Source organism: Stegodyphus dumicola, chromosome 6 (genome assembly GCF_044657685.1).
Source record: "Stegodyphus dumicola isolate Sdum_Otavi_A_Nest chromosome 6, ASM4465768v1".
Taxonomy (NCBI): Eukaryota; Metazoa; Arthropoda; class Arachnida; order Araneae; family Eresidae; genus Stegodyphus; species Stegodyphus dumicola.
Genome location: NC_140773.1, coordinates 37,810,919 through 37,834,982, shown reverse-complemented (window position 1 = coordinate 37,834,982; position 24,064 = coordinate 37,810,919). Strand labels below are relative to the sequence as shown.

Sequence of the window (24,064 nt, the reverse complement as noted above, 5' to 3'; positions counted from 1 at the left end):
TATATGTCATTTATTTAAAGCGCGATACAACCTGATTTTCTAACTACATTATACATTTTTAGTATGTACCCTCTGAAGAAGGGACACGTGTATTTTTGGCCCGGTGGGTGTCCTTTATTAAGAGGTACTACTGTAGTATACTATATACTATGTGATATACGACGGGCTTTTGCCATCGTTGGACTTCATGAGTTAAACGAAGCGAAATATTTGACTAATTAATTGCTCGTATCAATAATTATTAATTAGGCCAGGCATCGGCAACTTTGTTGACTGCGGGTCAAGTTAACCAAAATCCGTGTATGAAAAAGTCGTTTCGGGTCAACGGATTTTCACTTTAGAATAATAGTCTTCATTGGTGAATAATAAGATCACTTATTGAGAAAATAATTACAATACAATTTAAAGTTTAAACATAAATATTATGATTATCATGAAAACAAACATAATTGAAAGAACTTTATCTTTTTTCTCAATACCAATAATTCCCTGATGCTGAACTTGTGACGTCAATTTAGTCAAGTCTGCATGCAATCTTCTTATAGCTGTTATACTTTACAGTTATTCGTCTTTACAAACACCTGAAGTTTCATTAAGTAAGCTGCACCTGTTCTTACATAAAATAAATTTGAAAAATATTTGCTCACATTTATTAAGTTGACCTGAATGCAGACAAAATGGAAAAGCGATTTTTTTTGAAATTATGGATTACGGATCAGCGTTGCCAGAGTTATCGATTTCTCCTTGAAATTACGTTACAGTTTTTAAAAACGCATGCTCGTTACTGCTACTTAGTAATCTAACAGAAGTGATATTTTTATTATTTACTTTTGGTTTATTCTTTAATATATTCTTCAAGTGCTCGTTTATGTATTTATACTTTAAAATTTATTTCTGTATACAATATTTTATTTTCGAAACTCAAGTGGGTCACCTGAAACAATGAAATAGGTTACACGGTAACCCGTGGGTCATAGGTTCCTTAAGCCTGAACTAAACAATTTAAGAATTTTTGTAGATTATATTACAATACATAGTAAGTTTTAGATATATAGGAATATACACTGCCCTAAAAAATTAAGGAACAGCATGTTTTTCAAAGCTCACCTTTAGAAAAATGTCAGTTACGTTTCACAGTTCATTTGAACGACAGTCACGAAGTTTAAGAAAATATATGCAAAAATAATAGCTACCACTTTTATTTTATAAAAAGGAATACTTATATGGGAATTGGGGATATAATGTAAAAATTGTAACTTTTATTCACGAGTTTCGTGGACAGGATCCAGGAGAGTCTATCAATGCTCAGGAGAAGTCGTTTGCTCGATTCCTTGAGGTAGGAGGCGAACGGATGGATGGAAGTTGGGACGTCACAAGCTGTTGCTGCTAGACGTCTCAATGTGTCTCGTAGTGTGGTCCACGGACTACAGAATCAGTTTGAATCCTAGGATTCTGTGTCTAGAAAACATGTTCCAGGCAGACCTAGAGATTCGACACCTGCGGGAGACCGTTATTTAGCTCTTGACGCCCGATGGAGGAGTAACATTACTATGCTTCAGCTCATCGCAGATCATTTAGTGTCTCAGCTACTGCAGCGCGCAGACGACTGCACTATACATGTCTGTATGCAAGATGACCAGTTGTTTGTGTCCTCTTGACCTGAAGACACAGAGTTTCCCGTTTATGTTGGGCAAAAGAACACGTGTCCAGGACCAGTCAACAATGGGTGTCTGTTTTCTTCACAGACGAGTCCAGGTTCACACTGGAGAGTGATTCATGTCGTCAGCTGATCCGGAGGGAACAGCGCATCATTTAACACCAATCCCACATTGTGGAAAGACACAGTTACAGAGGTGGTGGAATAACGGTTTCGGCTGCAATCTCTCTCAATGGTCACAATAACCTGTATGTGTTCCATGGATGAACTTTGGCCGGTGTGAGATAACGAGACGAGATCCCTAATCAATATGTTCGTCCATATGCCGCTGCTACTGGTCCTGGATTTCTTCTGATGAACTACAATGCACAACAACTCCGAGCTCGGGTTGCTGAAGAATATCTTGAGGGTCACTGAATGGGGAGAATGAAATAGCCAGCTCAATCCCCAGACCTGAATCCGATAGAGCATCTTCGGAACTACCTTGGGTGACAGGTTGCTGCTTTAAGGCCTCCTCTGAGGTTGTTAGATGAGCTTGAACAAGAATTACTCTGTGTGTGGTCGTGTCGGGTTCCCATTTCACTGACCAACAACTTAACTGTCAGCATGGAACGTCGCTGCGGCCAATGTATCGCAGCTAGGGGTACAGTGACATACTGTTTCTCTAAGACTAGATCTCTCTGCCAAGAGTCACGTTTTTTGTTGTAATTCATGTTTGTGTCGAACTTTAGAAACATTCTATATCGCATTCATTAAAAGCTGTTTAGTGAACAGGTCCAGTAAATTTTTTATTTCTACGCTGCTTCATTCTCAAATAAGACACAAAAACATGTTGTCCCTTAATTTTTGGTGGGCAGTGTATTTCAACCATCAATTATACATACACGTTGTTCCCTTTTATGAATTTTACAGAATACTTAAAAGCTTAAAAAATGTATTCTTTATTCATTGGTAATTGCAGTTGGTAATTATACTGGACACATTAAAGAAGTCAAATGGTAATTACATTTGCCAGAACAATGCTGTAAAGCAGGCAATGAAGCGCAGAAGTATGCATTAATTGTCGGAATACAAACCTCATTCATTACATTCAAATTCAAATGACTCAGGCAAACGAAATGACAATTTAGAGCGTACTTGGACTGAATTACGTAAAGTTTAGATGTTCATTAAACAACTAAAGATTCATTAACTGCTATTAGTGAAACTACATTTCCACTTAATGCAGAAACATTTTGAAATCATGTTTTTAAGGTTTAGGGATTTTTCGAATTATTTTTGTCAAGATAGTACAGATTTTCGAATCACCTCGCATTACTAAATGACTAAGTTAAAATACCATACTAATTAAGTAATTATTCTTTTGCATCTGTTTCTATGAGTGATGATAAATTAAATTCCAAGTTTAACTACATTTCTAATCACTACTTTATTACTGCAATTATAATTTTCCTTACAAAAGCATTTTTTATTTGCCATTTTCTATCTATCTCTTGCTAATACTTAACTTGCTATCTCCAAAGGTACATATATATATATAAAAAAAAAGAGTTTAATGAGAGCCGAAATTATGGTTGAACTTTATTGGTCTTAACTCTGATACTTATAGATCTATATCCTTGAATTATATCTGTGATGGTGTGGCACCATTATGTGGTGGTATACAATTTGTACTAAACGAGATAAGTTTTAGGCGCGAAAAGAAAGTCACATGTACCCAATAATTGCTGGTCTACACTAAGTTTTTGTACATTGCGTTAATAACATTAGAAAGAGAAATACATTAAACATTTCACTTACCTACTGCTTGGTACAGTGCCGTTCAATAAATACACTCGTGATGACATCAAATTAATTTATTTAATCATTCATTAATGAATAACATCTTACTCTATATTAAATATGCTATATAAGAATATTATCACTCCAAACACTGTGACAAATCCGTTACGGATCTGACGATTCAATGCGTATGCGTGGTTAATGGTGGTGCGAATAGCTTAAGCGGCTAATCGCACCACTGGTGTGAATAGCATCGGCCTCTCCGTTTTGATGTCGTCCTCAGAAAGCAGGGCGATAAACCAGTTTCGCGAGAATTTATTTCAGCGTGCATCTCTTCGATGACGATTTAACTTACGATTAAATGGATGACGATTAAGTCCAACAATGAGAAAATTGTGTTCTCACAACATCAAGGAAAGTTTAAACTATAATTGATGTGACAAGTCTAAACATATTATTCGAAATGTCATCCTCCCTCATGAATGCAAGCAGCGGTACAGTCAAATAATGCGTGGAACACGATAATTTTTCTAAATCTTTAAAGTAAAGTTCGCATTTCTTTAAGTCTTTTTACTATGAGAACACTAAAGAATAACTTATTACTTTAAGGAAAGTTTCAGTTTTAGGAAGAGAATGAAATTATAAGGAGACAAATCTGGAGAAAAAGTCAAATAGTACAACACATTCTAGCTAGAAAACATTGAAAAATCTTTGCTCTCCAATAAGAAATTATGCTGCTTGTCTTGGTTGTTAAGAAAATGCTTCGCCTTTCTTTTAATGTGATTGGGAGAATGATTTTGAGTGAATGATGAGTGATTGAACATTTTGCACAGCATTTGAATTGCTTGTTCAATTATCCACATTAAAAATTACCTACTGGATTATCTGATAAGTAATATTTCAAAATGTGATGTTTAATCGTTTAGCTATATGGATATTTTTATACTATTTCATTAACTACACTATATATTCTAATATAGGTTAAGTAATGTGAGATTTAGCCAAGTTCTCATCCAATGTTATATTGTTCTCTCTAGATATAAATTATGCTATTAGAATAAATAATTAACCGGAATAATTTTCTGCTGGCTTTAATTTTGTAAAATTTAAGGCGGTTAAAAAGAGCTTTTAACTCCTGGTTTGTGAATGTTTTAGTTTATAATCTAAAATAGTTAAGATAGAGAATAAAAGTTGATAATATACAAGACGACTAGGCCAGCTCCTTAAAGCTCTCGACCTCTGCTAGACTTTTAAGTACACTGGTGAAATAAATTAAGAGAATTCGCACATTTTATCGAATTGCATGAAAAGAATTGAACTGAAAGAAAAACCACTGCTTCCAGATAAAAATGCAAATCTTGTACGCCAAATACGCACGAACCAGATGCTGAAAAACATGCCTTTTAAGACCGTATGCAAATTAACAGGCATTCTCAATGTATGTTTGTATCAAAATTATTTCCCGCTTTTCTGGAAGCAAGCAAGCATCCTGATGATTCCTAAGCCAGGGAAAACACAGGATTACCCGGAAAACTTTAGACCCATCAGCCTGCTGTCCTCCATAAGCAAGATCCTGGAACGTATTATTTATCTCAGAATGCAAGAAAACTTGGACTTTCTCGTTGATCACCAGCATGGTTTCCGGAAAGGACTTTCGACCACAACGCAGTTAGTCAGGCTCACGGAGTTCATATGCGCGGCTATGCACAACAGAATGAGTGTTGCTATCCTGATGCTAGACGTGGCAAAGGCTTTTGACCGCGTCTGGCATCCAGGGCTAATCTATAAGCTAATTCATCTCGGTTTCCCCAGAAATCTGATACTCATTATCAAGTCCTTCCTTGAAAATAGAACTTGCACCGTTGGAGTTGGAAATGCAACTTCATGTGTCAAAAATATTTACGCAGGTATTCCTCAAGGGTCAATTTTAGGCCCGCTTTTTTACATCATCTATACCAACGATTTTCCTTGCTTTTCCGAGGATACAAATGTTCTCGCAGCCAGCTACGCTGATGATACAGCGATAGCCACCAAGTCTCTAAACACAGAGTATGCCTTGTCAAGAATTCAGGCTAAAATTCCTGCTATTGAGGGGTGGTGCAGTCGCTGGAAAACGTGCATTCAGCCAGAAAAGTCCAAGATTCTACTCATTCGAAATCGCAGACAGAGGAAACGGGTCAGAACTGAGGTTAAACGTTTTGGCAAAATCATCCCTACAGTTGATAAAGCTAATTACCTGGGATCATCCGAAGTTTCTTTCTCCGGCCCCTGCTTGGCGGATTCCATCCAAGATGTAGCAGTACAGGAGCAAAGTGCTTCTTTTTCTCTTTTTCTCTCTCCAGCACACTTCTACCTCCACGAGAGAAAATTTCTTTCAGGTTTCTACTCTGTCAGGCCCCACATGGGATGACATCAGGAACTGGCAAGAGCAGGACTTTAATTTCCTGCTGAAAGCCAGTATAACCACAAAGTTCCAAAGTTCCAAAGGCAAATACGTAAGCGTACACATGTCTGTAGGCTAAGCCAACAGAAAAACAGGCTTTATAAGCGGATGGAGGGTAAGACGAATTGCGTTCGCTAGCACACTTCGGCTGATTTCTTGGTGTTATCTTATAGCAATCGGTTGAATTCACATCGGAACAGTAAAAATGAGTCACCACCAACATTTAGATGATGGAATGAGGTGGCGATTTGTATGTGGGGGCATTTCGCAATTGCAAGTCGCAACCCTCCCTCCGAGAACTATCCAGGAACTGAAAACAGCGTTGCTGAATGAGTGAGACCGATTGTTAGAGGCACTGATAAACTGTAAAGTATAACTGATAAAGTATGACATCACGCTGTATGGCTGTAAGAGAGGACCATACCCCTATTAACCCATTTCTTTTGTGTCTTCTGCAACCGCTGTTTCAGACCTTCAGACTCCTATGAGTGTTTCACACGAACATATGTGTCTATTATAACAGTTGAATGTTTATTTTGTTTGTATTATATCAACCTATGTTCACATCAAATTTTATTAAAATCTGTCCAGTAGTTCTGGAGATCGTAGATCAAATATGAAAATTCTTTTAATTAATTTTACTAGTGTACTTTAAAAGCCATTTTAAAACTGAGTAGTGTCTCGATTATTCGAATTGAATGGAAATAGAAACGGTTTGGATAACAAATATTTCCAAAAAATCATTTTTGATTAAAAAAATGTTTAAGATTTTAAATGAAGCAGTAAGTACGTTTTCCCCCTGCAGTATTACGTTAATTCCTGTAATTAAATAGTGGAGTTGTATAAAATAATGAAAACACCATGTAAAGTCTATTTATATCATTTGCACAGTAAGCTTATAATACAACCCCCAAAATAATATTATTTAATTAAATTATAAAATGATTAAATAAATTATATAATTTAATTTGAAATAAAGCAAAATGAATGAACTGAGTAAGTTGCAAAGAGATTAGATCATTGATAGTCTGTTTTTTGATGCATTTAAAGTCATGACAGCATGCAATATATCGTTTGCGAACAGATTTGTTGTGTTGAAAACAAAACTTAATGTCAGAACCAGAAAGAAACTAAATAAGATTTTTATATCTTTTCTTCTTAAAAAGAAAAGAAAACTGTTCCGACAGCTGCGATGTCTCAGCTTGGTCTACAGAACAATTACAGAAAACTGCACAGTTAAGGTATTTATAGCTGAACTTCTATCTATAAGCCTCTTTTCTCCCAAGTAGGTGAAAACTGGAAACTACACTTGTATCAGAAATATAAAACATAGAGTGATGATGCATGAATAAAAGCACCGTTTTCTGATAAGTTTTCAAAATTCGCTCTCTTAGGACAAGTTTATGCATAGAAAACGTTCTGTAGAAGTTTATATCTAGGCAGTCTGCTTCTTGCAGTAAAAGGTAATGGTGGTTTAGATATGCCTGAACAGCCAAATCAAGATTTGCAACACTCCTAATTATCCTCTGAGGGGGCAAAGAAGAATAAGTAAAGTTGATTATGTAGCCATTTTCAGCTACCCTATCCATTTAATAATGCAGATACTGCCACAGATACTCCTTACATTTCTTTCCTACTCTGCATAATCATTAGACGTATCACTGAACCGTTGGGATATGTAACAGAAAATAGAGTTAAATTACGTTTTCCTTTAGCAAAGTATCTTATTTAAATCTGCTTTTCAGGAATGAATGGTATAAAATATATATTACTTCCATCAAGAATATGCTTGGCTGCATTCCAGGAAGTTTCTAAGCGACTGTGTTTGTCAAAGCTGTTACTTACGTATTTGCATTTGAATTTCAAATACCAGTCAAACCGTAACTGGCAGGTTTCGGAATCTTTCTTCAACCACGCTTATAACTTATATCCACATATTTCCCGGAAAATCCAAAAATTATCAAAACTAATTTCAAGGAGCTCAGATCTCCTAGAATATAATCATAAATCGGGATTAAAATTAATTAATAACAAAAATGATTATATCATTACCTATATATATTTTATAGAGACAGAATATAGTTATAAGATATAAATTGTTGCAGAATAATAATTACGATTTTCGTATCTGAAAATTTATTATGCAAAATAATAGAATAAAAATAAATACATTGTTATAGGAAAATGTATCGAATGAGTAAAAATGAAAAATAAAAATAAAAAGATAGCCTGCAAGTTGAGAATGCAGGATTATATTCGATATAGATTTAATTATTTTACTTCATTTATTAGAAAAAAATGTGAAAGAATTTTTAATCTGCAAGCCTTTTTATCCGCATCCTTTACGACAAAAACATTTTCGGCTGCAAGCATTTGCTGACTGTAAAGTACAAAAGGATGTTTAAGGCTTTTTTTGTTTTGTTTATTATTGTTGTTGGTTGCAAAGAAATTACAAGAGCACTCACTACATAATTCAACAAGAAAGGGAACTGTAGCTAAGTATAAAGTTAAGCCTGAAAAATGCATGATTCATGAAAATACCATGCGAGAAGACAATATTTTTTACGACTGTTCTAGTATAAAACACGGTGTTTTTTCCTTTAATCGCGATATAATCCAATTTCCATAACATAAGTAGAGGTCAGGTTTGCGTATGTTTGATTTTAAAAGAGAGCTTACCTTTATTTTCTATACTAGGATCTAGATGAAAAGTGCCGACTGTAACCACCAGTGTATAAAATATCTGAAAAGAAATAAAAATTTTATAAAAATAAGTTACAAAGCTTTGCTAAATCCTATATACGCATAATATTAATAAAAATACTATAATATATATTAGTTTGACAGTACTTACATTATAGAAGTAAATCAAAATATACAAAATCTAAATTATAATCGTTCCGTATTTTATCATTTAGAAGCTTGTTTTTGCATTATATGAAGAGAGTTATTTGGAACCTAAATTCTTAATACGAAGAGAAATGGTTTAAAATACTGCATATAACGCATTTGTCAAATGCTAAATGCGAGAGAAACTTTCGCCCTAATCTTGAAGCTACTGGAGAAGCTTACACTCTCATATATTGCCTTTCTTAATAATGATATTAATATTTAATACCTTACAAACTTGTGCTTTATTTTATGCATTAATTGACTGGACATTTAAACAAATTTCAGTATTTCCAGGTAATGTTCAAACAGTCGCATACACCGAGACTTTTCATTGTTCTGTATTCAAAGGCAATATATTTATGGATGAAACATCGTACAGTATGTAAGGATTATGTTAATTTTATTAACAGTTAAATTTTAAGTTAAAGTTCCTTTCCTGTCAAATTCTTAACTTCAACTTACTACTTCCGGCCAGAACGTAGTTTTGGAATCTTGCTGAATATTTAATGACGAGGAGCGGTATTTAAACCATGAAGTTACTTACTGAGTCAGAGAGAATCAGAGTTTCTGATTTACGCGCGTCTGCCTTTTTGGCCACTCTCTTTCTCAAAGCTGTTATTACGCTCGGCCGTACTCAGGCCCTTGCTAAGCTTCGTAGTCAAATAAGTTAAGGGGCCAGCTCGATTTGAACCTTGATAGCTTCGGCTATACTTCTTTAGTTAATCTTAGTTTTAGTTTAATTCTTAGTCTTTTAAGTTCAAGTCCAAGTGCGGGCTTTACTTGTACACTCCCAGGCGGAGTTTTGTTAAATCTTATTTGAATAATGAAGGGTTAGTTACCCTTCTATCTTGTTGTTTCTTGTCACCGAACTCAAGCGATTATTCGCTTATCAGTTCTTAGATTCTTCACTTCCAACATTAACTTAGAATTCAAAAGTAAGGAACTCAACAAGTATATAAAATTGTATTGCAAATTTTTATATGAATTATAGATTTTACTGTCTAAGTGATTTTATTTTTGTGCTGCTTCGTCTCAGTTTAACAATATAAATTCACTGCTAAAACAGCGATTGCCAGTAAGAGTATGAATTCCAGAATATACATGAGTACTAAGCACGCAGCAATACAAGTGAAAATTTCCTTTGCTCAAGAAAGGCAACGGAAGGCAATTTTGATGTTCTTGACTACCTGTCAAATATAATGCTTTAAATGTGTCATCATACTCTCACAAACACTTTCCACAACTTTAATTCATTTTGTTTATTTCACAGAGTAAATTCATTCTTAAAACAGTACACATCTTCTAGTCTCAAATGTTGCCCAAACTTCTTTTCTGTGTAAAACATAATTTTCCACTTTAACGCTTGACTTAAATTGATTCTACTAAGCAAAATAAATTTGTCTCTTAAATAATTTCAAAACTTTAGCGTTTTAACTAAGATCAGATTTACAACTTTAAGAGATTTTATCAAATTAATGCGTACGAGAAAATTATGGTATGAGCTTTAAAATTAAATATTGCAAATTTGCAACATGTTGCTTAGAAATGTCTTTACCGGAGTCTTCCGAAAAAGTAGAACAATTACATGCTGTATGCTATTATGCATATATGATGCACACACAAGTACTACTCCCAAAAAACTTAAGGTGTATAATCTATCTTCTAGTTTCCTCGCACATAACCGATTCTTAAAGCATCGTCATTTGGCAAAACAATAAAATCTATATTTTAACGTTCAAGGTTACTCAGTAACTGCTTAACAAATAAGACAACGCAAAGGTAATACACAGATTTTCTGGTGATTTAAATATTTATTTTACGAATATTAGAGTCTTTCTAAAAGTTACATTACATTAAGCTAACTGGAATATGTAATGCCTACCGTTGCCTTGATAAGTGATGACAAAAACCTTAGGTCTGTATCTTTAACAAAGCCTGATGTTTAACCAGCTAATATATTGCCATTCGGCAAAGGTAATATATTTGATTTACTTCTCAAGTTTAATCTACCAAGTATTATCAAAAGGCTAGGAGATTTAAAAGCGATGAAAAACATTTCTTCTTATGACGATATGGTGTTTTTAATGTTCAGAGGTTCAAATAATAAATTAGAATAATTAATTTTGATGCCTCATCTAATTCAAAATGACAGAAGCATAACTGATTATATGCCAAAAAAGGAGGAAGTTAGCGCTGTTAAATTCTTCTACCTCTTGAAGATGTTTGAATCAGACACACAGAATACGGACTGTTCCTTATTGCATTTATTATTGTAATTTTACTTTTCTTTACTTCTTTATTCCTTTTCACATCTTACTTTCCAAATACAGTTTAATGAAAAATATTCCAATAATTTTATTTAATTTTTACACTCTGATTAAATTTCACGTTCTAGTTCAATGTCTGCCTGTTTAATTTCAATTGAACTTAATGAAATAATTATTATATGCCAATCTTAGAAGCAATTGCGCATATATATTGTTTTGGAAGTCCTATTTACATAATTTCTTTCATTTGGTAATAGTATATATATATATATATATATATATATATATATACCGTATTTGACGGCATATAAGACGCACCTTTATTTAGAAGGACACACACAAGGAAAAAAAGTTTCAATAGTCCGCGCGACGGCGCGGTACCACAACTTAAAATGTGGTTTCTTTTAGTTCTCACGTTTCGTAAAAGCCAAATAAACAATCATTGAATGCAATTACCAAACGTATTTTTATTAAGGAAAATTCACAAATGACAAGCTATTTTGAACATGATATGTAAATTTCAATAATGAATAAATGAATGAATGGCAAGCAATCAAACATAATACAAAATAAAGCAGAAACAACAAAAAACACAGATTCAAGGAAAACGTTGCCTATCATGATATTAGACTTTAATCACTTTCAAAACCATAAAAATCCTTTTCCTATTATCGTTATCGAAAACGAGAATATCGTCATTACTACTGTTTACGTCATCGCTATCACCTTCTTCGAATAATGCGTCCTCTTCTGTTCCGTCAAGAGCATTACTGATTCTGCACTTCTTAAAGGACTTAACAATTACTTCAGCCTTTACGTCCTCCCAAGATCTTTTTACTCACTCGCACACTTGTGAAATAGAGGGCCGCTTCATTCTACCTGAGGGTGAGAGGGCGTAATGTGGCTCTCTTATCTACTTGTTCCATCGTTCTCGCACTTTTTCCTTAAATGGCTTATTCACCGATACATCTAAAGGCTGCAATTGGCTAGTCAGTCCACCAGGAGTGCCAGCTATCAGGGGTTTTTAATTCTCTCGCTTTATTCTTTATGGTTTCAGTTCTATGGGCGCTAAACTGATCCAAAACCAAAAGAGAAGGTTTTCTTCCAGGTCGCCTCGCTCACCTCGTTTCCACCAGGTCGCCTCGCCCATACGTTCTGTAACCACAGTTTCCTTTCAGCTTCGTCCATCCAGCCTTTCGGATGAACATGAACGATTACACCCGTTGGAAGTTTTACTTTCGGATGAGTTTTTCTTTTGAATATGATAAATGGCGGTAGTTTTGTGCCATCAACACAACATGTTAGAACTACCGTATATCGGGTTTTTTCATGGCCTGTGGTTTTTATGGTTATTGATTTAGACTCTTTAATACTCACAGTCTTGTTGAATGGTTCATCAAATGTGAGTGGAATTTCATCCATATTTCCTATTTGACCGAGCTCAAAAGAAGTTTTCTTGCGTGCATTTATAACAAACCTATGAAATGCTAGTATTTTTTCTTCATAATCTGCTGGCATTTTCTGTGCAATAGTTGTTTTTGTGCGCATTGATAAGCCTTGTCTTTTCATGAACCTGTAGCACCAGCCCTCAGACCCTGAAAAGTTCTGATTCCCATGTTTTTCTGCAAATCCTTTGGCCTCATTGATTATCATTTTGGTTGAAACACTTATCCCAGATTTCCTCTTATCTATCACCCACATTTTTACGGCATTTTCAAGTTCAGGCCAAGACGGAGCTGGGCATCGAAGGTTATGTTTTTGTTTTTAGCAGTTTTCAGTTAATTTTCCTGCAGTCGCCAAGTACTTATCCTATTTTCGGTAGGTGGTGGACCGAAATGCCTTGCTGCTGCTCTGTTTCCATGCATTTTGTCGTAGTTTAACACTCCTAGTTTAAACTGAATTATATAGCTTAATCTCTTGTTTCCTGTAGTCTTATTTTCCAGGGTATTTGTCTTAAACAAATAGTTTATACCGACACGTTTATACAGAGTAGCACCGATACCGAAACGTGTGTCGGCTGAGTGAAAGAAAGTCTAGGTAAGGAAGGAAAGGCTACCTAGACGTAATGTGACCGTCGAATCTGTTCGAACTTCGACATCAGCTTCGAGCTTTGGCAGCACGTTTTGGCGACAGATATTTCACGCATGCGCAAAATAATTATGGCAGATGTAGTTACGTGTGTCTAGACCTTTATCCGGGCTAAGCATTCAGTATTGAAATTTATCCTGTGTCCTTCACCTATAAGACGCAGGTAACTTTTTTGAGGACAGATTTAAGAAAAACAGTGCGTCTTATATGCCGTCAAATACGGTACCATATACGAGATGTGACACAAAAGAAACTAGACTGCTCCAATAAATCATTGTACTTACAGAATTAGTTCTCCGTGACATTATCACCTTCAAAGTAGTCCCCTTAAGCATTCGCACACTTCTGCATTCGGTGCTGCTATTGCTGGTAACAGTTCTGAAACAATTGTTTTGGAACGCCCTTCAGGAGATTCTTCGTCTACGCCTGAACCTCTTCAGCTGAGGTAAAATGCTTTCCCTTTAAGCAAGATTTAACTTTAGGAAATAAAAAGAAGTCGCACGGAAGCCAAATCAGGTGAAAAAGGGAGATACCCCATCACAGTAATGTTTTTGCTGGTTAGAAACTGCTTGGCAGATAGGGCCGTGTGAGAGGGTGAATCGTTCTGGTGCAACAGCCATCCGTCACTCCACAACTATGGCCTTTTTCTCTTAATTTTTCATGAAGTCGTTTTTAGTACTTCAATGTAGCAGTGTTGATTAACAGTCTGACTACTGGAAACCCACTCAGTCGAAGAAGACAGTTAACATTGCCTTGAATTTTGATTTTGATATGCATGCTTTGTCCCTCTTCCCTGAAAACCGCTTATACCATTCAAACACACGTGCGGGAGTCAAAGTTTTATCTCCATAAGACTTAGTTAACATTTTAAACGTTTCCGAGGCTGATTTCTTAAGGTTCACAAAAATGTTGATTCGCTGTTCGGTTTTTACATTAGACTTTTTTCCCGGCAGAATGCAGTTGCACATGTTCACTCAATGATGCAGTACTCCCAAATGGTGGGATCGGTTAAGTCGAAACTGGTCGCATGGATAGAGGCGGTGTGTGGGATGACGTCACCCAAACAGTTGTTGCCAACTAAACTCTTTTTTCAAGCTACACAGTCTCATTATTTTGTGCCACCCCTTGTATATATATGTTTAATTGAAATAAATTTAAACGCTTGCCTTACTGTTGTTATTACTAAAAGATTTTGCCAACACCATGTACAGCAGCTAGTTTAATGAGCCAGCCGGTAAAAATACCATAAATTGAGAGGTCATAAACGTGCATGGTATTAAAAATGAACAATGTTTACTCATTTTCATTCATTAGAGATTGATTTTAGTGAAAGATATTCTTCAGTAAAATTCAGTAGTGATCCTATACTGCTGATCCAATACGTTTTGACGATTCCTATTTTGGTACAGGTACGACAATCCGCTTGTTTCCATTTCCTTTTCTTATCTCTAACAGCAAAGCACTTTTGCCTTTTTGTTCGTTCGCAAATCAAAATGTGCTAAGCAAAGAAGGGAACAACAGAAAATGTCTTCGCACAAATAAGAAACATCGAAGTGTAATTGCTTTATTTCACTAGTACCAATACGTTTTACGCGTAGCAGCCGACTAGCTAACGCAAGCATTTTTGAAAAGACCCTTTGTTACAATTCTTCTGATACCAACAAACTACATTAATAATTTGGATTGTAGAGACAAATTATTGTGGTCTTTATCAATAAGATTCCGAAGGTTTGGAAAATTCGAATTTTTAATCAATATCGGGATATTTGGTCATCTCCTTATCAAAATTTCGACATTTTAAGAGACGTGATTTAGTCGAATTCGTTTACAGGAGAGAAAGCATAACTTTATTTCTAAAAACTGCCGGAAAATCAGCATTAGCTTTATGGGCTATATTGTGGTATATGAACCAGCTCAATATTTTGTAAAATGAAAATCCATTGGGTTATGTAAGTAGTACGCAGCAAATAGTTTTGCGGGTAAAAAATTAATTCTTTAGTCATAGGCAATTTTTATTGTATTCTACCACGTATCAAGTAACTATAAATCTAATTTACTTCCAAAAATTTACGTATTTTAGATAGTCTGTAAAAAAACATTAATTTATTTATTCACGCCTTCCTATTGTTACATAGATGTTATTAAATGTCTTTGAATAAGCCAAAAGCAGGAAATAATTAAGTTAAAAAAATTACAAGATAAAAACATACTAATGCAAATTTGTATTTATTTATCTTTAGATTGGAGATAATTGTATTTCGAAAAAAATGAATGAAGATATTGATGTCACCTGTTAGAACAAGAAAAAGATACTTTAATTTTAATTTTTTCTAAATTTTCTTACTTCTCGTTTGTTACATTCTCACCCCCTCAGATAGTTAGTATATTGTTTCACAAAGTTACCTGAGACAATAAAAAGGCAATTCTTTTGCGTTACTACTTTATTTGTTCCCTAATTCATTTTTGTTATGTTTAAAAAATGTTTTTCCCTTGAACAATATAGTATGCAATAGTATACTTTATCTTAACGAAGCTCTCACAAAACACATTTTCAACTGCCGTATGTTTAAATGTTTTTCTTAATTTGAAAATTTTTGTTGACCATGGAATCAATCACTGACGGGAATAATTCTGATTAATTTCCTACAAATTATATAATAAACAAAGTCATAATAATATATTGAATTGTTGTACACATAAAAATTGAATATCAACGTAAACTAAGTCTCCTAAAATAAATAATAAGTCTCGGTAGATTTGGTTTTCTTTCAAACGTTAACAGAAGTAAATAAAATTATAGTTCATAAATCTTCTAACGAATTTAAGGCTTTTATTTCGAGCGCATGTAGAAAGGGACATTTTTGCTTTGTAAGACTCCCTAGGGTTTAAAATGCCGTTTTAGCGGCACGTCGTCCCTCCTATGGTGGTAACGTTCTAAAATGGAATTGCTTCATTGCCAGAGCATCATTAAATGAGGATTTTATAGACCGTTGTTTGCGGATATTGAACCATCAAATGCTGCCATTTTCGTCGCAAGCTGAGAGTCAATAAAACAACGAATACAATTTAACAAGGAGGTTTTCCCATTTTTAAGGGTGTAAACACAATTATTATTTAAAATTCATAAATGCAAATTGCAATACCGAAATATGTTCTCGTAAATTAAGCATATTAAAAAAAAACATGGTACTTCCTATTTACTATTAAACTATTACTGGTTCACTGGAACTCTTCCCACCATCAATGATTTTTGGTAGATTTTTATTTCCTTAGAAGAAATGCAATGTTTTCTTGAAAAATGTATGCGAAATGCCTTATCAATATGTCAATTAAATTTCCTTAAAATATTTATATTTGTTCATACAGACTTATAGTCTTTTGGATACATGAAATGCGCTGAATCAACTGCGTTCTAGATGGAATGAGAACAAATGATTTCCAGAGGGTACAGGATAAGAAAAAAATCCTTTATATTCTCCTCCTACTAAAGAAAGATTAAGGTGAAGCACGAGATCCAATCGACCAAATTCAACGGTGAAAAGTTTTTGAGCTTTTCATTTTAGCCCGAACGCTAACGTTCGTAAATTTTCCAAGTCGTCAGGCAGAAGATACCTGTTCTTCCTTGTATAAGAGTTGAACGACGGATTTCTCAGGTGCATGCAGGAGAAAATTCGATAATTTCTTATATATTTAAATTCAAAGGCTTTAAAATATTATACATAAAATATCAAATTTTAATGCATCCCTAATTCTAAACTATCAATACTAAATAGTTTAACTGCATTTTCTATAAGCCATTGAAGATTTCCAGGCCCGAAAAAAAATCAAAAGTCCATAAACTACCTTGGTGCCAGTATTGAAAACGAATGTATGAGAAAACAGATTAAAGCTGTTCGACGTAGTTTTCAAAGACATGTGGGATGGCATCGTTCATTATAATCGGATGACGAGACAAGCTGTGAGAATAAATCTTTTACTTTTCCGATGATAGAAGTCAGACGATTCCGCCATTAAGACGATGATGCGACTAAAAGATGTTTACATGTAAAAGACGGTGGATTCTCTTGCATCTGTAAATATCATCTGTTTTCTTCTATACATGTAATCATTTTGTAGTTTGTAGCAACTATTCATGTTTTATTAAATTATCGAGTTTTCCATAAATAGGACTAGTTTATTAGCCCCTAGACAGCCACCTAAGAAGTAAGTTTACAGACAACATATTCCTAGACAAAAAATTTTTGGCATGCCCTGTTCCGCAACTCTCATAATAGTCGCACTACAGATCCCCCCACTCCTTAGAACCAGAGTCGGAGGTTCAACCTCCTTTCTGGCCCCTTAGAGAGAGGCACACCGCCCAGGTAGTCACCCGTAACGGCACTCGTCGTCATTTGCTACCCACCAGTCGCTCGGGCTGCCCGTCGACAGTAAGCACCGATTCTACAGATATAATAATCCTACGCTTAAAGACCTATATAGACAGAAATATCGATATCTAAGTCGTAGTTAGAGCTCATAGAACCACAATTCAAAGCTTAGCTCATGGACAGATATTTCCTAATGAATATTAATGAATGCAATGTTCGAAAAAAATATATACCAACGATATAAAAGCCACACTAAAGTCACTGGAATGTGTCTCCCATATAGAAAGAGCACAAAGCTGCTAGAAGAAACAGTATTCAAATGTTTTTGTCACTGACTCTTTCAGCATCGATAATTCGTTTCACAGTATGATCCGCACTGAGGTTTCTATTAATTATGTTACTAATCAGGATCTTTTACTATCTCACCCACCACCGGCCTAACGGAAACATCCCTGACTAGTAGTTTACTAACTACCCGAACCCCGGACCTAACTGGCAGTGCTTTAGTAGTATTAGTATTATATCCACTTTGTTAAATCACTTTGCTATTAGGATTACGTGGTTCCTAAGTAAAAAAAAATAAACTGCTAAACAAAGCACATTTGGGTTTTACACTCATGTCTATAAATTAAGGATAATTTGGAGTCACGTGGAAATCGAACTCTAAAATAAATATATCACCTGTAAAATCACTACACACATCTTCAAGAATCATATGCAAATTTCAGGAAGTAACCAGATGACACCGATGGTACGTCACAATGACGAGAGTGTAAGAGAGTGATATATAAGGAATACAGGCAAAGAAGTAAAATTCTTCGCAGGCGCTTTATAAGCATTTCAGTGCAATAACCGAATAGTTATGACACAAAGGACGCATTTGGATGATTTTTTACGTGGTACAATTACCGGCCATCTGAAATGTGGACGTACCCAACTGGAAGTGTCAGACGAACTTGGAATTGCCCAGAATGTCATCTCCAGGCTTTGGCAACGATTCCAAGGTGATGGTAATGTGAGTAGACGTTACAGCACATCTCGCCGCAGAGTTACAACGAAGAATGAGGATCAGTATTTGGTAGTTACTGCCAAAAGAAACAGGCGGAGCACAGCCTCAGACCTGTCTCGTCAGCTCTCTTCAACCACTGGTACGACAATTTCAAGGCAGACCGTGTACAAAAGCTTAGGGCAGATTGGTCTATATGCTCGTAGACCTGTCAGATGCGTTCCACGTACTGCAACTCACTGTCGCCTGCGGTTAGCCTGGAGTAGAGAGCATTCATTGTGGACACCGCAACAGTGGGCTTGTGTGATGTTTTATGACGAGTTCAGGTTTAGCTTGCAGATTCTCGCCGGACTTTCATATGGAGAGCTCCAGGTACCCGTTACAACCGAAAAAAACATTATTGAACGACACCGTTAAGGTGGTGCAGGAGTGCTCGTTTAGGGTGGAATTATTCTGGGTTCCAGAACTGACCTGCATGTTCAAATTGGAAACATGACAAGCCAAATCTATCGGGACATCATTCTGAAACAACACGTACGTTTGTCTCGGGGCGCCATGGGCGCACAATTTGTGTTTATGGATGACAACGCCCGTCCTCACCGTTGGCCGACGAGTTGCAGCCCGTCAACCTCCTCCTACATGTCTACCGGAACTTCGGAGAGCATTGCTTTTTGAGTGGTGTAATATCCTCCAAGATGAGATCGATAATTTAATACTCAGCATGACTAGGCGTTGTAAGGATTGTATTGCATCGTCTGGGAGACATACAATGTAATAACAACCATACCAACCATGTAATATTGTTTTTTTTTGTAAATAGGTTTTTTTTTTTGTAATTTGCTCCCGGGAGAAAAAAATCGCTAATTTGTTTAATAATATCAAACATATAGCATCTTTTCTGCTCTTTACCTTTTGTTTAATAAATAAGCTTTACAAATAAGTCAAATTTGTTTTGCTTCTAACTCTTCCTTTGTCTGATTTTGCATTATCCTTAATTTATGGACATGAGTGTACTTTACATCAAGTACTTGAAGATGCCCTTCTGCATCTAAAACACATAATAGCTGACGGTAAGAAAGAAATTTGCATATAGTTCTTGTGTCCTTTGATACTAAGGATACTGACCACACTAGGTAGCCTGGGATACTTGCCTTAGCAAAAAGTATATGTTCCGTACAACATTTTTCGCCTTATTAAAGACTTTCTACATGATCTGCATTACTTGGTCATGTTTTTAATTCCAGTTGTTTGGTCCAGGTTGCACTCAAGGCTCCATTTCTAGACTCTTAGTGTGAAGTCTAATTACGAGTAATCTTACTAAATACTCAGATTGTCCGAACTGTAAAACAATAGCTTTTGCTGATGATTTCCTGAATTTATTTCAGAGTTATTGCCCGATACTTCTTTTTAATGGTTACAGCCGAAAACATTGTTGCAAAAATATCGCGGACGAAAACAACTCAAGGCGAAAATGTTGTGGTACGAAACATCGTGGAGGAAAAGAAAGTGAAGAGAAAACTTCGTGGTGCAAAATATGGTGGTCGAAAATAACGCGGTTCAAATACTTCGCAGTTTAAAAAACTTCGTCGTCGAAAATATCATAATAAAGTATTTACAAATCATCGCAGGACGATAATATCGCACACATGCGTTTTTTAATCCCATACTGACATATTATGTATCTGACGTTCGCCATAACTAATAAATCGACGTCCCAAAAATTGATTGCACGCTATACATGAAAATATTAACAACACTTGAAAACGGAAACGAAACAAAATATAATGTTCACTAAAACAGTATCAGTTTAACAAATGTGAAAGAAATTAATTTGATAATTAACTAAGCAATTTATAAGTAACCTCATGCAGTTATTTATCTACTTTTTATAAGCATTCATAAAAAATCAGTAAAACTTCATAAGAAAGGTGAATTTATTAATGACCTTTGTTAATTAACTTCGTAAATTTAAAATTAAGATCTATAAATTGCATTAATTTTCTACTCATTTTCAGTTTTTAAATGCTTAAGTTTCCTTCTGATTGTTTTAGCAAAGCTTTATTAGTTCATTCAAAAATATGAAATATAGAAGTAAAAGAATCCCTCTTTCCTTCTTACGCTTCCAAATGACTATGCAAATATGCATTTACAGCTTTTAACACCTGAAAACGCATGTGAGCGATGTTATCGTCATGCTATGATTTATAGGTACTTTATTTTTTATCACGATATTTTCGACGACGATTTTTTTAAACTGCGAAGTTTTTGAATCACTTTATATTCGACCACGATGTTTTCAAAACTGCAAGGTTTTATCTTTGCTTTCTTCCACGATGTTTCGCCTTGTGTTGTTTTCTTCGCGACGTTTTTGTCCGCGATGTTTCCGGTGGACACTCTTTTTTAATGTAGCTTGGAACACCCTTAAGGGGATTTCAAATTGGTCTAGAGAGCACAGAATTTGACGTTTCTTAACAAATCTAAAATTGTAATTAAAAGAATGCATGTCAGTTGTAAAAACCAGCAATTGTGACTTCTAATATTCTAATATGACTAATATTCTGCTACAAACGATAAATGAAATTTAATATTTCGGTAGCATACCTGATAGCACGCTTTGCTGGAAATAGTAATTTAATAGTATGCTTAGTAAGTTAATTGTTATCCTTAATAATTTATAAACATGGTATAGGACCTTTTTCTTGTCTGTGCTTGCAGAATGTGAGTAACAGTTTTAGAAGAGAAGATAAATTTCCGTATTCACTGTAGAATTCAAAGAAAACTTTTATTAAGTGTTGTGCTTCGCTGCAGAACAATTAACAGTGAAACTTACATCGCAGCTGCGGGGTTTCCCCAACTGAGTTTCATGTTTTGTATGATAAAAGAATTGAAGGTAATATGCAATACCAATGTTTAAATTCAATACCAATGTGTTGTTCGGGGATTTTATCACATTGTTAATCGTTAACCAATTCAAACTTTGATTTACGATGTTGCCGTTGAAGATAATGTCCTAGTTGTGTGTTATAATGATGACTGTAAAATTAATAATTAAGTTGGACTAACTTATCCCGATTTTCATTTTATTTCCGAATAGGAAAATAAACTCTTTTTGAATCCCAATAAAAGCAGTGTTTTCCTAGCCGAATCATTATGCATTAATGAATCAATTAAGCTGATGTCTACACATTATTCTGTAAGTTCTAACTTCCTTACATGCACTGATTATCTTCCGTCCTTACACTTTCTTATAAATATTATCTCCTGTAATAATTTAACTTTTTTGGAAGATTACAGTAATAAAAATAACGCGCACAACGCGCACTTTCAATACAAAAAAAAAAAAAAAAAAAAGGATCGAATTTACAGGTGTGCGTTATACACCGGGTAATAAAAATCATAGATTTAAAAATAAGGAATGAGCATAAAAAATTAAATTTCTGTATGTATCTAAATGCTATTTATTTGAAAAGAATGACATACCTTATGAACTTTAAAAAATTTTCATTAACAGATAACATGAAAAGTTCGCCATTTTTGTTTTCCGTTATATCTTCAGACACATCATCGAATTCTATCTCATCTTCATTGTTACTCTGATCCATAAATAAATAATCATCATCATCCGTACCATCCGTTCATCTTTGGCTGAAAAATATTAAACATTTTACAGGCTTTTTACTTATGTCACAATTTGGAGGCACAGTCGCAATGGCTGAGTTGTAGGTCGAGAGAAGTTAATAAGAAAACTAAGTTCAGGCAATTATCATCTTTATTTCCAAATTTCCAGGCACACTAGAATAATTCCTCGTAGACAACATACTCTTTAATCATTCAATTACGATAATTCCTTATACACATTGTTTTTTTAGAAATTAAGACTCAGGTATTTTAGAGATGCGAAGCGGGGAGATATTAGCAAGATAGCAGCTACAGAATTATGACGTAATTAATCGCCAGCGGTATTTATACCAAGTTTGATGTACAAGTAAAACTAATCTATGATTGGTTAGTTTTAGTTTTAGTTGGCCTTTTCAAGCAGCGTTACATAACGTAGAAAAATCTCGAATTTGGAAGGACAGATGAATTTAAGGGAAGAGCACCAAATCTAGAAATATAAATTTTGAGGTTGCCAATTATTTTTTTAAAGCATGTATCATATTTTGTTATATTTTACATATGTATGCACTGCAACTGTAATATCATAATGACTGGGCGGCAGCTGCAATATATCGGAGATGGATTCGTTCGGAGGAGGCTTCTCTATCTAGACACAAAGATGGTACTTAGGGATGGACGTCGTCGAAGACAAGGCAAAATTTATTGCTGGACAACTAACTCTTGTTGCATGCATTCTTTTTACCAATAGACACCCTACAAATTTTCGAAGCTTACATTTTCAGACAGACATCAATTAACCATAATGTGTTAGAAGACAAAGTCGGAAAGTAAGTATGAAGTTAGCAGATATAGTGATATATTGACACAGTGAGATATAGCGTCTGTTCCTTGTTGAAATTTTGATCTGTGATTGGAGAAAAGATACTCGCAATGCTACGCGTTACATAAGAGGGCATGATGTGGTTTAATTTCGAAATGACATACTTTAGGTTTATATATTATGAATAGTTAATAGTTTTAGGACAGGAAGGGGAAGTAGCCATATTAAAATGGGGAACAAAAGGGACAATTATCAAATTAAAGTTAATAGTTTGCTCTCATGCATCTACATAAGTATAATAACTTTGCACAGTTGGTTGACACAGTTGGATGTATAAAGAAGTGAAACTTGCAGACGTGGCCAAATTTAGTTGTTTCCTTTTATTCAATGTTGACACACATTATCCATTCAGCCAGAAGAGGTCAAGTGGTCCTTTAGGAATTTTTTACATCGATACCGATAGACTTGTAAAATATAATTTTGAAGGTAGCAGGCATCAAGTAGCACATTTCAAGTGCAAACGAAGCGGGAAAGAGTCGCATGCAGAATGAAACATAGGAGAGATTAAAAAAGTTCGACTTTAAATGGAAACCTGAATCAGGGATCGGATAGAAGGTGTTTGCATTGCATCATTGGGTAAGGTCTTATGATGCGTATTAATTTTGAAATGACGCAGCTTAGATCGATATATTACAAAGAGTTACGAATTTTAAGACAGGAAAGAGAAGCACCGAAATAAAATAATAAAGAAGAATGAAGAAGCTGTTGCAAAATTATAATAGTTTACTTTCATATTTTATATATATATAAGTAATGAAACCTGGTTATTTTGGACTGAAAAAGCCTAAAACTTGCTCTAAAGCTGCTAAATAATCAAATATGAACACATTCACATTTAATCACAGTTTAAATTTGCCTAAATATTACTTTTAATGAATTATTTCTTTCAATAGATAGTTCTTGAATTTTAATGAGTCTTTTAAGAAAAATGGATATTTATCAGTTTTACTTAAATATTTTACTAATTTAGGATAATCTTTGATTTTTCTAGATTTATATTAGTCAAATATTTTAATATTAAATTTTACAAAATTTTTAATAAATTAGGAAATACTTTTACAGAC

The 24,064-nt window shown here is 34.7% G+C and overlaps 1 protein-coding gene across 3 annotated transcripts in view; it reads right to left on the bottom strand.

Annotated features, from left to right (window-relative positions):
* Window positions 1-24,064, bottom strand: part of LOC118187137 (uncharacterized) — a 385,201-nt gene that overhangs the window by 63,735 nt on the left and 297,402 nt on the right. For all 3 annotated transcript variants that reach the window (XM_035357333.2, XM_035357335.2, XM_035357337.2), the window contains exon 2: window positions 8,562-8,625. In XM_035357333.2, coding sequence (XP_035213224.1) covers window positions 8,562-8,625 — 64 coding nt within the window. The remainder of the gene's footprint in view (window positions 1-8,561; window positions 8,626-24,064) is intronic.